General features: G+C 48.9%; 1 protein-coding gene across 1 annotated transcript; it reads right to left on the reverse strand.

Moving 5' to 3' along the window:
• Positions 1-5,575: 5,575 nt before the first annotated feature.
• Positions 5,576-6,508, reverse strand: LOC138369978 (histone-lysine N-methyltransferase 2D-like). The gene has a single exon (XM_069333739.1). The coding sequence runs from the start codon at positions 6,506-6,508 to the stop codon at positions 5,576-5,578; it is 933 nt and encodes a 310-aa protein (XP_069189840.1).
• Between the last annotated feature and the right edge of the window lie 10,551 nt (positions 6,509-17,059).

The raw sequence follows: 17,059 nt of genomic DNA on the forward strand, positions 1-17,059 counted from the left end.
GTGATAGCACTCGCTCACGCAGGCCAGTGATTTCAACCAGCTTCGATCACTGGCCAGGTCGTTTGGGCACCAATTCATAACTGTTGGCCTCTATTCACCCAGTTGTAATCGGAAACTTAGTTGTAAACCTTTTGTCGTATCATGTTCTAGGGAAAACTAATAGGTGTATGGGAATGCTCTCGACGTGCTCACGGGAGTCTACATCGTCTACTCCTGTGCTCACGGGAGTCTACATCGTCTACTTCTGTGCTCACGGGAGTCTACATCGTCTACTCCTGTGCTCACGGGAGTCTACATCGTCTACTCCTGTGCTCACGGGAGTCTACATCGTCTACTCCTGTGCTCACGGGAGTCTACATCGTCTACTCCTGTGCTCACGGGAGTCTACATCGTCTACTCCTGTGCTCACGGGAGTCTACATCGTCTACTCCTGTGCTCACGGGAGTCTACATCGTCTACTCCTGTGCTCACGGGAGTCTACATCGTCTACTCCTGTGCTCACGGGAGTCTACATCGTCTACTCCTGTGCTCACGGGAGTCTACATCGTCTACTCCTGTGCTCACGGGAGTCTACATCGTCTACTCCTGTGCTCACGGGAGTCTACATCGTCTACTCCTGTGCTCACGGGAGTCTACATCGTCTACTCCTGTGCTCACGGGAGTCTACATCGTCTACTCCTGTGCTCACGGGAGTCTACATCGTCTACTCCTGTGCTCACGGGAGTCTACATCGTCTACTCCTGTGCTCACGGGAGTCTACATCGTCTACTCCTGTGCTCACGGGAGTCTACATCGTCTACTCCTGTGCTCACGGAAGTCTACATCGTCTACTCCTGTGCTCACGGAAGTCTACATCGTCTACTCCTGTGCTCACGGGAGTCTACATCGTCTACTCCTGTGCTCACGGGAGTCTACATCGTCTACTCCTGTGCTCACGGGAGTCTACATCGTCTACTCCTGTGCTCACGGGAGTCTACATCGTCTACTCCTGTGCTCACGGGAGTCTACATCGTCTACTCCTGTGCTCACGGGAGTCTACATCGTCTACTCCTGTGCTCACGGGAGTCTACATCGTCTACTCCTGTGCTCACGGGAGTCTACATCGTCTACTCCTGTGCTCACGGGAGTCTACATCGTCTACTCCTGTGCTCACGGGAGTCTACATCGTCTACTCCTGTGCTCACGGAAGTCTACATCGTCTACTCCTGTGCTCACGGGAGTCTACATCGTCTACTCCTGTGCTCACGGGAGTCTACATCGTCTACTCCTGTGCTCACGGGAGTCTACATCGTCTACTCCTGTACCATCTTGTTTATTACACACACGAACACGGGGTGGAGGATAGTTGTTGAAGGAGAGTCCAGCTTCCTGGTAGGAGAGTTGAGCTTCCTGGTAGGAGAGTCGAGCTTCCTGGTAGGAGAGTTGAGCTTCCTGGTGGGAGAGTTGAGCTTCCTGGTAGGAGAGTTGAGCTTCCTGGTAGGAGAGTTGAGCTTCCTGGTAGGAGAGTTGAGCTTCCTGGTAGGAGAGTTGAGCTTCCTGGTAGGAGAGTCCAGCTTCCTGGTAGGAGAGTCGAGCTTCCTGGTAGGAGAGTCCAGCTTCCTGGTAGGAGAGTTGAGCTTCCTGGTAGGAGAGTCGAGCTTCCTGGTAGGAGAGTCGAGCTTCCTGGTAGGAGAGTCCAGCTTCCTGGTAGGAGAGTCGAGCTTCCTGGTAGGAGAGTCCAGCTTCCTGGTAGGAGAGTTGAGCTTCCTGGTGGGAGAGTTGAGCTTCCTGGTGGGAGAGTTGAGCTTCCTGGTAGGAGAGTTGAGCTTCCTGGTAGGAGAGTTTAGCTTCCTGGTGGGAGAGTTGAGCTTCCTGGTAGGAGAGTTGACCTTCCTGGTAGGAGAGTTGAGCTTCCTGGTAGGAGAGCTGAGCTTCCTGGTAGGAGAGTTGAGCTTCCTGGTAGGAGAATTGAGCTTCCTGGTAGGAGAGTTGACCTTCCTGGTAGGAGAGTTGACCTTCCTGGTAGGAGAGTTGAGCTTCCTGGTAGGAGAGTTGAGCTTCCTGGTAGGAGAGTTGAGCTTCCTGGTAGGAGAGTTGAGCTTCCTGGTAGGAGAATTGAGCTTCCTGGTAGGAGAGTTGACCTTCCTGGTAGGAGAGTTGACCTTCCTGGTAGGAGAGTTGAGCTTCCTGGTAGGAGAGTTGACCTTCCTGGTAGGAGAGTTGACCTTCCTGGTAGGAGAGTTGACCTTCCTGGTAGGAGAGTTGACCTTCCTGGTAGGAGAGTTGAGCTTCCTGGTAGGAGAGTTGAGCTTCCTGGTAGGAGAGTTGAGCTTCCTGGTAGGAGAATTGAGCTTCCTGGTAGGAGAGTTGACCTTCCTGGTAGGAGAGTTGACCTTCCTGGTAGGATACTCAACTTGAGATGTTTCACAGTTCCAAATTGGACAAAGGTAATGCAAGGTAACTCTACATCACTTCTCCAACACCCGCAACTGTCATACTCGGGACGCTTTGTGCTGCATACTTATATATTTGCCTCAGGTTTTAACAGGATATAAATGTCCATTCTGTTTCCGGCCGATGAGGTGTTTATCTCCCACCAGACCTTGATGTTGTATCAGATTGTATCCAGACTACAACTATTGTGACACTTGACCCCGTACAACATGTTATCTGTCCTTGTTATTACGAGGTTGTTATTATCTATGTTGTGTGTGTCAGTGTATTGGTCGAGTGTTGAGGTGAAGCTGGTTGTGTTACTGTTGAGTATACTGACAGTGTGTGTGTGAGCCGATACTGTGAACTACTGTGCGTCCTGGTGACCATGGACTCAGCCTTCAACTACCCAGGTTCGATTCTCGCGGCTTTACAGACGTTTGGGAACGTTTGTTTTCAGATGATGAATGAGTCCGACTCTAAATTAGAGCAAATCTGTACTCTCGACAAAGCAAAATAATAATGCTATAAATAAAGGTAGGTACTTTATTACTAATGAAGGAACCTGTCCTTGAGATTAGGGCGGCGTGCGTGTTAGGTTTAATGAGATTAGTGAAAACAACTTCACCGCAGAGATACATATCCTCTTGAAGTGTCCCGAGTGAACACACAATGGTTACCTTGAGGTGCTTCCGGGGCTTAGCGTCCCCGCGGCCCGGTCGTCGACCAGGCCTCCTGGTTGCCGGACTGGTTGCTGTGATTTTTGGCCAATTATAATTGTGTACTGAGTCTGGTACTTTGTCTGATTACGGACAAATTACTTTATCGAAGTTTATGTAGTAAATTGAAAACTGGTTGAAACTTGAGGCGTTTGCCGAGCAACGGGCGGAGGAAGAGGGAGGGAGGGAGGGGTGGGGCAGGGGTATTGGGGGGGAGGGGTAAGACAGGAGTAGGGGGGGGGGCGAGACTAGGGGGGGGGGGAGGGAGGGGATGCAGGCAGACACCTGGACGAGGCTATGTGCCAACAGTTCGCCTAATGGAATATATGAGCCGGCAGGTGGCCAAGTCTTGGGATGGAGAGAGATTGGGGAGGGGGGGGCGGTATTAGTGAGGGGGGGCGTTAGTGGGGGGGGGGGGGGACGGGGAGGTGTTGTTTGTCCGGGGTGGAGTTTTAGCCAGCCAGGCGAGGGGGGGGGGGTCGTGCACGGTAGCATCTCCTCTTGCATCACCCCAACACCAGGTATAAGAGCTGCTGAATGGTTAAGTACAGACCTCCAGAAACCAGTCCTCTCACAGTGGTCAAGACTCTTCATGTTTACCTCCAAGGGTTGGGTGGCCGGGCTCGTACGGTTCAACACCACTTCATAATGGACGCTTGTTAGTTTGACACACCTGGCTGTTACTGCTGGCTCTCTGTCCAACCCTCCCCCGTTCTCTTCACTCGCCACTCCGTACAAAATACAACCATTTTGCAGGCGATGAGTCACAATAACGTGGCTAAAGTAAGTTGACCAGACCACACACTAGAAGGTGAAGGGACGACGACGTTTCGGTCCGTCCTGGACCATTCACAATCGACTTGAGAATGGTCCATGACGGACCGAAACGTCGTCGTCCCTTCACCTTCTAGTGTGTGGTCTGGTCAACTACAACATGTTGCCAAACGTGACGTACTGAGCGACAAAACTGGTTCCGGGACCTGTCTAGTAAAATGACTTAGATAATTTCAGCGTGATTAACCGGTCCTCTCACCTAATTCGTCGCATTCTGAACGGTATTCACCAAGACGTCATTTACGCGACGTATTACCAACACTTAGAGCACCGGAATATGGACGTTTTGTATTCTTCGGCCTTGAGGGGGTTAGGTGGGCTGATTGGGGTCGTGCGCTTCTACTTACAACAGTGGAATGTTGTTATGGGAGTGTTGCTAGCACGGCCGCACGTGCTGCCACTAGCACGGCCGCACGTGCTGCCACTAGCACGGCCGCACGTGCTGCCACTAGCACGGCCGCACGTGCTGCCACTAGCACGGCCGCACGTGCCGCCACTAGCACGGCCGCACGTGCTGCCACTAGCACGGCCGCACGTGCTGCCACTAGCACGGCCGCACGTGCCGCCACTAGCACGGCCGCACGTGTTGCTACTAGCACGGCCGCACGTGTTGCTACTAGCACGGCCGCACTTGTTGCTACTAGCACGGCCGCACGTGCTGTCACTAGCACGGCCACACGTGCTGCCACTAGCACGGCCGCACTTGTTGCTACTAGCACGGTCGCACGTGCTGTCACTAGCACGGCCGCACGTGCTGCCACTAGCACGGCCGCACGTGCCGCCACTAACACGGCCGCACGTGCCGCCACTAGCACGGCTGCACGTGCTACTACTAGCACGGCAGCACGTGCTGCTACTAGCACGGCCGCACGTGCCGCCACTAGCACGGCCGCACGTGCTGCCACTAGCACGGCCACACGTGCTGCCACTAGCACGGCCACACGTGCTGCCACTAGCACGGCCGCACGTGCTGCCACTAACACGGCCGCACGTGCTGCCACTAGCACGGCCGCACGTGCTGCCACTAGCACGGCTGCACGTGCTGCCACTAGCACGGCCACACGTGCTGCCACTAGCACGGCCACACGTGCTGCCACTAACACGGCCGCACGTGCTGCCACTAGCACGGCCGCACGTGCTGCCACTAGCACGGCCGCACGTGCCGCCACTAGCACGGCCGCACGTGCCGCCACTAACACGGCTGCACGTGCTACTACTAGCACGGCCGCACCTGCTGCCACTAGCACGTGCTGCCTCTAGCACGGCCGCACGTGCTGCTACTAGCACGGCCGCACGTGCTGCCACTAGCACGGCCGCACGTGCCGCCACTAACACGGCTGCACGTGCCACAATACAACCCGTTTTAACAGGTCGCATTTTGACGTACACTTTATCTAAGGCCAAAAACTTTCGTACTAGAAAATGGCGGCAGCTCGCGGAACTGACACACTGTCCCGTTTTCTGTTGTCGGTCCTCTGGAAGGTTAGGATAAGGGCACTTTAGTACGACAGTTTCATGACGTTGGGAAAACCTTAGGAGGGCGGCCTCACCACGTCTTGCAGGTCAGCGTTCGATCCCCGATGGTCCAAGTGGCTGGGATGCAGTCTACTTCAACATTGTAGGACTAGGGACACATGGGGACTAGGACACATGCGCAGTGTCTGGGGACTAGGACACATGCGCAGTGTCTGGGGACTAGGACACATGCGCAGTGTCTGGAGACTAGGACACATGCGCAGTGTCTGGGGACTAGGACACATGCAGAGTGTCTGGGGACTAGGACACATGCGCAGTGTCTGGGGACTAGGACACATGCGCAGTGTCTGGGGACTAGGACACATGCGCAGTGTCTGGGGACTAGGACACATGCGCAGTGTCTGGGGACTAGGACACATGCGCAGTGTCTGGGGACTAGGACACATGCGCAGTGTCTGGGGACTAGGACACATGCGCAGTGTCTGGAGACTAGGACACATGCGCAGTGTCTGGGGACTAGGACACATGCGCAGTGTCTGGGGACTAGGACACATGCGCAGTGTCTGGGGACTAGGACACATGCGCAGTGTCTGGGGACTAGGACACATGCGCAGTGTCTGGGGACTAGGACACATGCGCAGTGTCTGGGGACTAGGACACATGCACTGTGTCTGGGGACTAGGACACATGCGCAGTGTCTGGGGACTAGGACACATGCGCAGTGTCTGGGGACTAGGACACATGCGCAGTGTCTGGGGACTAGGACACATGCGCAGTGTCTGGGGACTAGGACACATGCGCAGTGTCTGGGGACTAGGACACATGTGCAGTGTCTGGGGACTAGGACACATGCACAGTGTCTGGGGACTAGGACACATGAACTGTGTCTGGGGACTAGGACACATGCACAGTGTCTGGGGACTAGGACACATGCGCAGTGTCTGGGGACTAGGACACATGCGCAGTGTCTGGGGACTAGGACACATGCACAGTGTCTGGGGACTAGGACACATGCGCAGTGTCTGGGGACTAGGACACATGCACTGTGTCTGGGGACTAGGACACATGCACAGTGTCTGGGGACTGAAAAGCCGTCACCTCTGGGGACTGAAAGCCGACCTGCGAAAGGCGATTCTGTCGATGTACCGACCAGACCAAGACAATAGTGAACACAATCATGATTGTGTTCACTACTATCTAACAATCCTGCAGGCAAATATTGTGAATGGATACCTGATGACTTTCTGAACTTGTGAAACAAAATTCCTGGTGCGCCAGTATGCCATCGTAAAATGCGCCACAAGAATGTCGGCGCCCTCTTACCTAGCAGCCGCACTATGCGGCGCTGAAGATCCATGATGTGATAGACCCCGCATGTCTCCGTCTCTACACACAGGCATGCAGTCATACCTTGCGCTTCCCTTTGACAATCTTCACTCTTTACACAGGTTTATTTTGTCCTTCGGAACTTTGAGTTCACATTGTGTATTAGCTATTTGTGGCTGCCAACCCGTTCTCGCAAATTTAATAAGTCAATATTGACTTATTAAATATGTGCATAGGTGACATACTTAACATAATAGATACCCTTAAAAAGATTCATAGAAAACACCGACCTTACCTAACCTACTTAGTATGTTAAGATAAGCATCTTATTGCTTCGTAATTACAATTATTACCCAACCTATAATAGGTATAGGTTAAGTAATAATTGTAATTACGAAGCAATAAGATGCTTATCTTAAGATACTAACAAGGTTAGGTAAGGTCGGTGTTTTCTATGAATCTTTTTAAGGGTATCTATTATGTTTAGTATATCACCTATGCACGTAGTTAATAAGTCAATATTGACTTTACGAATTTGCGAGAACGGGTTGGGCTGCGGGTTGAGTTTCAGCTCCTGAGCCAGTGAGTAGGTGTATATACCTGGGGGTCAAGCCATGTGTTAATGACCCATCCTCATTAACCATATCAAGTGGCCAAGCACGTTACAAGCTGAATGAGTAATTCATTGAATACACGATGAGGTAATCTTATCTCAGTGTATGCTTGGTATAGTTAGTCTGAATAATTGCAATGTTTATCTTCTATGTAATGCCTCTATGTCAAGCTGAGTCTGAACGAAAATGCAGTCTATTATTTTTATATTGCTTCATCATTATGGGCCTTCTATTGGGTATTATGGGTCTTTTGCCAGTTACTATTGCCCACTGTTGGGTATTATGGCCTGCTGTTGGGTACTATGGCCCACTGTTGGGTATTATGGCCTGCTGTTGGGTATTATGGCCTGCTGTTGGGTATTATGGCCTGCTGTTGGGTATTATGGCCTGCTGTTGGGTATTATGGCCTGCTGTTGGGTATTATGGCCTGCTGTTGGGTATTATGGCCTGCTGTTGGGTACTATGGCCTGCTGTTGGGTATTATGGCCTGCTGTTGGGTATTATGGCCTGCTGTTGGGTATTATGGCCTGCTGTTGGGTATTATGGCCTGCTGTTGGGTACTATGGCCTGCTGTTGGGTATTATGGCCTGCTGTTGGGTATTATGGCCTGCTGTTGGGTATTATGGCCTGCTGTTGGGTATTATGGCCTGCTGTTGGGTACTATGGCCTGCTGTTGGGTACTATGGCCTGCTGTTGGGTACTATGGCCTGCTGTTGGGTATTATGGCTTGCTGTTGGGTATTATGGCCTGCTGTTGGGTACTATGGCCTGCTGTTGGGTATTATGGCCTGCTGTTGGGTATTATGGCCTGCTGTTGGGTATTATGGCCTGCTGTTGGGTATTATGGCCTGCTGTTGGGTATTATGGCCTGCTGTGGGGTATTATGGCCTGCTGTTGGGTATTATGGCCTGCTGTTGGGTATTATGGCCTGCTGTTGGGTATTATGGCCTGCTGTGGGGTATTATGGCCTGCTGTTGGGTATTATGGCCTGCTGTTGGGTATTATGGCCTGCTGTTGGGTATTATGGCCTGCTGTTGGGTATTATGGCCTGCTGTTGGGTATTATGGCCTGCTGTTGGGTATTATGGCCTGCTGTTGGGTACTATGGCCTGCTGTTGGGTATTATGGCCTGCTGTTGGGTATTATGGCCTGCTGTTGGGTATTATGGCCTGCTGTTGGGTACTATGGCCTGCTGTTGGGTATTATGGCCTGCTGTTGGGTATTATGGCCTGCTGTTGGGTACTATGGCCTGCTGTTGGGTATTATGGCCTGCTGTTGGGTACTATGGCCTGCTGTTGGGTATTATGGCCTGCTGCTGGGAATAATATATGGGTATTCTGCCGGGTAGTATGGCTTTCTACTAGTTTTATGGGCCCGCTGCCAAAAATAGACTTCAACAGTCCATTTGTGTACGTTGGAACAATTGCTGCCGTAAGTAATACCATATTGCCGGAACAACCGTGGACATTTTCAAGAGGAAACTAGATTTATTCCTTCAAGGAGTGCCGGACCAACCGGGCTGTGGTGGGTATGTGGGCCTGCGGGCCGCTCCAAGCAACAGCCTGGTGGACCAAACTCTCACAAGTCAAGCCTGGCCTCGGGCCGGGCTTGGGCAGTAGAAGAACTCCCAGAACCCCATCAACCAGGTATATGTGGACGAACGGTTTCCACATTTATGAAAGATGTGAGTGCCCTGCCAGGCGTCGCCTCATTATCGTTCTTGTGAGGTCTGGGCACAAGTGTTGTGGTTATTGCTGTGTGATGGCCGCCATGATGAGGCAGTTACTGCCCCGACTCTTGCCAGGCTCACTATAACATCCCCAATCACAGCTCACTATAACATCCCCAATCACAGCTCACTATAACATCCCCAATCACAGCTCACTATAACATCCCCAATCACAGCTCACTATAACATCCCCAATCACAGCTCACTATAACATCCCCAATCACAGCTCACTATAACATCCCCAATCACAGCTCACTATAACATCCCCAATCACAGCTCACTATAACATCGCCAATCACAGCTCACTTTAACATCCCCAATCACAGCTCACTATAACATCCCCAATCACAGCTCACTATAACATCGCCAATCACAGCTCACTATAACATCCCCAATCACAGCTCACTATAACATCCCCAATCACAGCTCACTATAACATCCCCAATCACAGCTCACTATAACATCCCCAATCACAGCTCACTATAACATCCCCAATCACAGCTCACTATAACATCCCCAATCACAGCTCACTATAACATCCCCAATCACAGCTCACTATAACATCCCCAATCACAGCTCACTATAACATCCCCAATCACATCTCACTATAACATCCCCAATCACAGCTCACTATAACATCCCCAATCACAGCTCACTATAACATCCCCAATCACAGCTCACTATAACATCTCCAATCACAGCTCACTATAACATCCCCAATCACAGCTCACTATAACATCCCCAATCACAGCTCACTATAACATCCCCAATCACAGCTCACTATAACATCCCCAATCACCACCAACAATCACTCGACAAATTTTCCTTTAAAATTATATAGAAAAAGAAAATAATCCACAAGATTTCTTTTTAAAAAGAAATAGAAATTTGCCCCCATACCCGTAGAGAGCGCAACAGACACGAAACGGAACTAAAACGAGTGAAACAGAGGACTGTGGCCCGCCAGTGCCGTCGACTCTTTCCTGAATGAGAGTTCCCCAGAAGCACCCGGAGATGTCAAATTTGGCCGGTGAAAGTCTATTAGAATTTCGAGTAGATAAAACAAAAACGTGGCGTGTGGGGCTGGCGGGGCGGGAACCGTCTCCGGCGTCCATAATGCATAGTCATCTCCAATATTTTTGTCTGTAGAGACCTGACTGATGACAGCCTTGTGTACAACATCAAGACGAGGCACTGTCTCTGGACGAGGGGGCCTCCTCTCACAACTTTTATCATTATTTTGTTTATATATATATATATATATATATATATATATATATATATATATATATATATATATATATATATATATATATATATATATATATATATATATATATATATAATATATATACACACACACACACGAGTTGTTACATTCTTGTACAGCCACTAGCACGCATAGCGTTTCAGGCAAGTACTCAATACTAATTTTTCTCCGGAATACGACCCACCAAATCGTTTAACAACCAGGTGCTCATTCACTACTGGGTGAACAGAGGCTACGGTTAAGGATTGGCGCCCAGTCAATCCTCCCCAGCCTGGATACGAACCCAGGCCAAAGCGCTCGCGAAGCGCCACTCGAGTGTTTTACCACTGTGCCACGGTGACATGTTCTTGATCGCCATCAAAATGTAACACAGTTTACACCAAGCTTATGTTGCACCCTCCCTTCTCGCAGCTCCGGGTGCCCTCGTTCTAGAGTAAAGGAACTCAGAAATCTTGAGCAGGGTTCCTCGCATACATCTCGTTCTCTATGTGGTGTGGTGTGTTCCCAGTGTGTACACGCCTAGAGCATGTTGGCGCGCTCGCACATCCAACATGTTTGTGTAAGAGCCGTATTTAACACGCTTATAAACCATCTTTCACTATGGAGAAGCAGGTACTCTTCGGCGGCGGCTGTGGCTGCCTCCAGCTGACTGCATGTCGTTATCCACCTGTTGAGTCCTCTGCACCCAGCCCTTCCCCCCCTCCCCCCTCCCTCACTGTATTTCCCACTTCTATACTTCCCTTCACCTATGCCTCTCCTTCCTCTTTACTCCCCCCTCCCCCCCCCCAAAAAAAAAAATCAACCGTCAAAAAAGTGATATACAGGTTCCTGACATTACTGGTCACGAACACACACACGGGTTACATTCCCAACCGAAGCACAAACAAATGGGCAGAGTTTCTGTCACCTGACGCCCCTGTTCACCTAGCAGTAAATAGGTACCTGGGGGTTAGACAGCTGCTACGGACTGCTTCCTGGGTGTGTTGAATACACGTCGGGAGTCAGAACACTAGACAACCGACGGTTAGAAAGGCGGGGTCCAAGAGCTAACAGCTCGGTCCTGCAGACACTACTAGTAAATAGTAAAAACATACTCCCGCATATGTGGCTCCGTAAAGATGTAAATATATGCATAGGTCAGATATAATGTAAGGTTGTAGGTCTGCCTCGACCAGTGTGGCGAGGACACAAAGCCTCGACCAGTGTGGCGAGGACACAAAGCCTCGACCAGTGTGGCGAGGACACAAAGCCTCGACCAGTGTGGCGAGGACACAAAGCCTCGACCAGTGTGGCGAGGACACAAAGCCTCGACCAGTGTGGCGAGGACACAAAGCCTCGACCAGTGTGGCGAGGACACAAAGCCTCGACCAGTGTGGCGAGGACACAAAGCCTCGACCAGTGTGGCGAGGACACAAAGCCTCGACCAGTGTGGCGAGGACACAAACTATACTCATTCTTACACCAGAAAATACTAAAACATTCTTCATATATTATACATCATACTCTTGCTTTTACAGAGAAAACAAACAGGTTATGTTTTACATGATAATTGTAGAGTGTGGGTGAGGTATACCTGGTCTCGTGTTGGTCTGTGTATACTGTACTTTATCTTGCTACATCTAGTCCTCACAGTTTTCTCTTGTTGGGGACAGAAGCCTCTTAGGCTCAGCCAGGGACCACTAGAACAAGGCTCAGCCAGGGACCACTAGAACAAGGCTCAGCCAGGGACCACTAGAACAAGGCTCAGCCAGGGACCACTAGAACAAGGCTCAGCCAGGGACCACTAGAACAAGGCTCAGCCAGGGACCACTAGAACAAGGCTCAGCCAGGGACCACTAGAACAAGACTCAGCCAGGGGCCACTAGAACAAGGTTCAGCCAGGGACCACTAGAACAAGGCTCAGCCAGGGACCACTAGAACAAGACTCAGCCAGGGACCACTAGAACAAGACTCAGCCAGGGGGCCACTAGAACAAGGCTCAGCCAGGGACCACTAGAACAAGGCTCAGCCAGGGACCACTAGAACAAGGCTCAGCCAGGGACCACTAGAACAAGGCTCAGCCAGGGACAACTAGAACAAGGCTCAGCCAGGGGCCACTAGAACAAGGCTCAGCCAGGGACCACTAGAACAAGACTCAGCCAGGGACCACTAGAACAAGACTCAGCCAGGGGCCACTAGAACAAGGTTCAGCCAGGGACCACTAGAACAAGGTTCAGCCAGGGGCCACTAGAACAAGGCTCAGCCAGGGACCACTAGAACAAGGCTCAGCCAGGGGCCACTAGAACAAGGCTCAGCCAGGGACCACTAGAACAAGGCTCAGCCAGGGGGCCACTAGAACAAGGTTCAGCCAGGGACCACTAGAACAAGGTTCAGCCAGGGACCACTAGAACAAGGTTCAGCCAGGGACCACTAGAACAAGGTTCAGCCAGGGACCACTAGAACAAGGTTCAGCCAGGGACCACTAGAACAAGGTTCAGCCAGGGACCACTAGAACAAGGTTCAGCCAGAGACCACTAGAACAAGGTTCAGCCAGGGACCACTAGAACAAGGTTCAGCCAGGGACCACTAGAACAAGGTTCAGCCAGGGACCACTAGAACAAGGCTCAGCCAGGGACCACTAGAACAATGAATGACTCCAAGAACGCCAACCACAACAGTCTCAAGACTCCTGAGTATCTTTTCACTACTAGGTGAGTAGAGTCACGTATAATGTTGTTTTACGTCTCATCCTGCTTGGTAACCACAGTGTGTGTGTGTGTACTCACCTAGTTGTACTCACCTAGTTGTGTTTGCGGGGGTTGAGCTCTGACTCTTTGGTCCCGCCTCTCAACCGTCAATCAACAGGTGTACAGGTTCCTGAGCCTATTGGGCTCTATCATATCTACACTTGAAACTGTGTATGGAGTCAGCCTCCACCACATCACTGCCTAATGCATTCCATTTGTCAACCACTCTGACACTAAAAAAGTTCTTTCTAATATCTCTGTGGCTCATTTGGGCACTCAGTTTCCACCTGTGTCCCCTAGTGCGTGTGCCCCTTGTGTTAAACAGCCTGTCTTTATCAACCCTGTCGATTCCCTTGAGGATCTTGAATGTGGTGATCATGTCCCCCCTAACTCTTCTGTCTTCCAACGAAGTGAGGTTTAATTCCCGTAGTCTCTCCTCGTAGCTCATACCTCTCAGCTCGGGTACTAGTCTGGTGGCAAACCTTTGAACCTTTTCCAGTTTAGTCTTATGCTAGACTAGATATGGACTCCATGCTGGGGCTGCATACTCCAGGATTGGTCTGACATATGTGGTATATAATGTTCTGAAAGATTCCTTACACAAGTTTCTAAAGGCCGTTCTTATGTTAGCCAACCTTGCATATGCTGCTGATGTTATCCTCTTGATATGAGCATCAGGGGACAGGTCTGGCGTGATATCAACCCCCAGGTCTTTCTCTCTCTCTGACTCTTGAAGTATTTCATCTCCCAAGTGATACCTTGTATCTGGTCTCCTGCTTCCTACCCCTATCTTCATTACATTACATTTGCTTGGATTAAACTCTAACAGCCATGTGTGTGTGTATACACGCAACATCTATAACAGCAAACCTCGTAAGAATGACCAATACCACATAACACCTCTCAATACAAAACCCCGCGGAGAAAACCTTTCACTCCTGAAGAACAAATTCACAAGGGCCGTGACGAGGGTTCGAACCTACGTCCGAGAAAATCGAATAAAATAAGCCCTATATATATATATATATATATATATATTGCAGTCCCAGGTGCCGTGAGGTTGATCAACACGTTGCTGCTAGAGACGCCCTGAGGTCGAGCTAGGGGGTTACGCATGCACTTCCACCCCGACAAGCAGGCCGAGAGGGCTTCGAACCCCTCAGCCTCACCCACAATAACAAAACATTCCAACACAGTTTTCGTACCGGGGTAATACGTGTTATTTCCAGATTGCTAATGTCTCTAAAGTATAGAAAATGACTATTATTTCCCTTAAATGTTTCTTTCATCATTACCCAAGACAACTTAGGGAAGGTGTCTTAGAAAGTACCTGAAGTGTCTTAGAAAGTACCTGAAGTGTCTTAGAAAGTACTTGAAGTGTCTTAGAAAGTACTTGAAGTGTCTTAGAAAGTACTTGAAGTGTCTTAGAAAGTACCTGAAGTGTCTTAGAAAGTACTTGAAGTGTCTTAGAAAGTACCTGAAGTGTCTTAGAAAGTACTTGAAGTGTCTTAGAAAGTACCTGAAGTGTCTTAGAAAGTACCTGAAGTGTCTTAGAAAGTACTTGAAGTGTCTTATAAAGTACTTGAAGTGTCTTAGAAAGTACCTGAAGTGTCTTAGAAAGTACTTGAAGTGTCTTAGAAAGTACCTGAAGTGTCTTAGAAAGTACTTGAAGTGTCTTAGAAAGTACTTGCAGTGTTTTAGAAAGTACTTGAAGTCTCTTAGAAAGTACTTGAAGTGTCTTAGAAAGTACTTGCAGTGTTTTAGAAAGAACTTGAATTGGTCTTAGAAAGTACTTGCAGTGTTTTAGAAAGTACTTGAAGTCTCTTAGAAAGTACTTGAAGTGTCTTAGAAAGTACTTGAAGTGTTTTAGAAAGTACTTGAAGTGTCTTAGAAAGTACTTGAAGTGTCTTAGAAAGTACCTGAAGTGTCTTAGAAAGTACTTGAAGTGTCTTAGAAAGTACTTGCAGTGTTTTAGAAAGTACTTGAAGTCTCTTAGAAAGTACTTGAAGTGTCTTAGAAAGTACTTGAAGTGTCTTAGAAAGTACTTGAAGTCTCTTAGAAAGTACTTGAAGTGTCTTAGAAAGTACCTGAAGTGTCTTAGAAAGTACTTGAAGTGTCTTAGAAAGTACTTGAAGTGTCTTAGAAAGTACTTGCAGTGTTTTAGAAAGTACTTGAAGTCTCTTAGAAAGTACTTGAAGTGTCTTAGAAAGTACCTGAAGTGTCTTAGAAAGTACTTGAAGTGTCTTAGAAAGTACTTGAATTGGTCTTAGAAAGTACCTGAAGTGTCTTAGAAAGTACTTGAAGTGTCTTAGAAAGTACTTGAATTGGTCTTAGAAAGTACTTGAAGTGTCTTAGAAAGTACTTGCAGTGTTTTAGAAAGTACTTGAAGTCTCTTAGAAAGTACTTGAAGTGTCTTAGAAAGTACTTGAAGTCTCTTAGAAAGTACTTGAAGTCTCTTAGAAAGTACTTGAAGTCTCTTAGAAAGTACTTGAAGTCTCTTAGAAAGTACTTGAAGTGTCTTAGAAAGTACTTGAAGTCTCTTAGAAAGTACTTGAAGTGTCTTAAAAAGTACTTAAAAGTCTCTTAGAAAGTACTTAAAGACTCTTAGAAAGTACTTTATGCTGAGTGAGTGTCTCAGTACTCCCCAGCCTTCAAGGACAGGAGAATTACAGTCATCTTTTGTATTATTTAAGGAATAAACAATCAGAAAATAACACGTCCTACCCAGAAACAATAAATAAATTTGTTTAGAAGTGTATAATCCGCGTCGTGGTCCGAGCGATGGTCCGAGCAGCCAGGGCGGCAGATTACACTCTCCGAGCGGTAGCCACCTTGAGGTGCTTCCGGGGCTTAGCGTCCCCGCGGCCCGGTCGTCGACCAGGCCTCCTAGTCACGGTAGTCACACTTACAAGTGTGTTCCATAAGGCGTGGGAGAGGCTTGGGTGTGGGGAGACCAACACGGCAGGCTGGGTGTACTATTAGCGCTGAAGTAATGTTGGACACGAGGGTGTGAAGGCCCGGGAGGTGTCACCAAGTATTAGACCTGTTCTTACTCGCCTCGCTGCGTACCCACACGCATATACTGATACAGCCATACACGCACACACTCAATGCCAGTCACACACGCACTCACGCACCAACACACGGGACCAAACAGCCAAAGCTCAACCCCCGCAAGCACAACTAGGTGAGTACAACTAGGTGAGTACACACACACACACACACACACACACACACACACACACACACACACACACACACACACACACACACACACACACACACACACACCCACGGTTCAATAGCGTTAAGAGGCTAAAACAAAAAGCAGGTGGGCGTGGAAGAGATACAGAGGAAGAGGAATCCCGAAACAGATACAAAAGGGCCAGGAACGAATATATAAACATATCAACTACTACACAGTCACACAAGAAAAAATGATGGTGAGCAACCATGTGACTAGATTATGATGAAGAGGAGAACATACAGGAAATTACGAGGAAATTTACGAGGAACTAAATGCCAGTCTCCACAGAGTATTCACAACTGAGTGGGAACAGATCCCAATGCTGGAAGAGCAGAAACATTAGACAAGAGGAAAGTAACGAGGTAACAAAAGAGGCAATAAGGAGACAACTAGCTTCACTAGACAAACATAAAGCTATTCGACCAGACAAGGCATCACCGTGGATGTTAAAAGAAGCAGCACAAACACTCGGCAAACCTCTAGCATTGACCTCTAATGGGTCACTAAGAAAGGAGAATTGCTCGGCTGTTAGGAGGAAGCAAATGTATTACAAATTTACAATAAACGAGATAGAGAAGAGTCACTGTATTACAATGGACTTATCGTTTACTGTAAATCCCTGTTCTGTACTTGTTGACTAATGAAGTGTATTTACTAAATAGGGGGGATTTATTGTATTAAGAGGGATTGATGGTGTTATCACCATTA

This window comes from Procambarus clarkii, chromosome 30 (assembly GCF_040958095.1).
Source record: "Procambarus clarkii isolate CNS0578487 chromosome 30, FALCON_Pclarkii_2.0, whole genome shotgun sequence".
NCBI classification, from domain to species: domain Eukaryota; kingdom Metazoa; phylum Arthropoda; class Malacostraca; order Decapoda; family Cambaridae; genus Procambarus; species Procambarus clarkii.

Bases quoted from the DNA above. Each gene is read 5' to 3' on its own strand.
- LOC138369978 (XM_069333739.1), bottom strand. From the start codon at position 6,508: ATGTGTCCTAGTCCCCAGACACAGTGCATGTGTCCTAGTCCCCAGACA.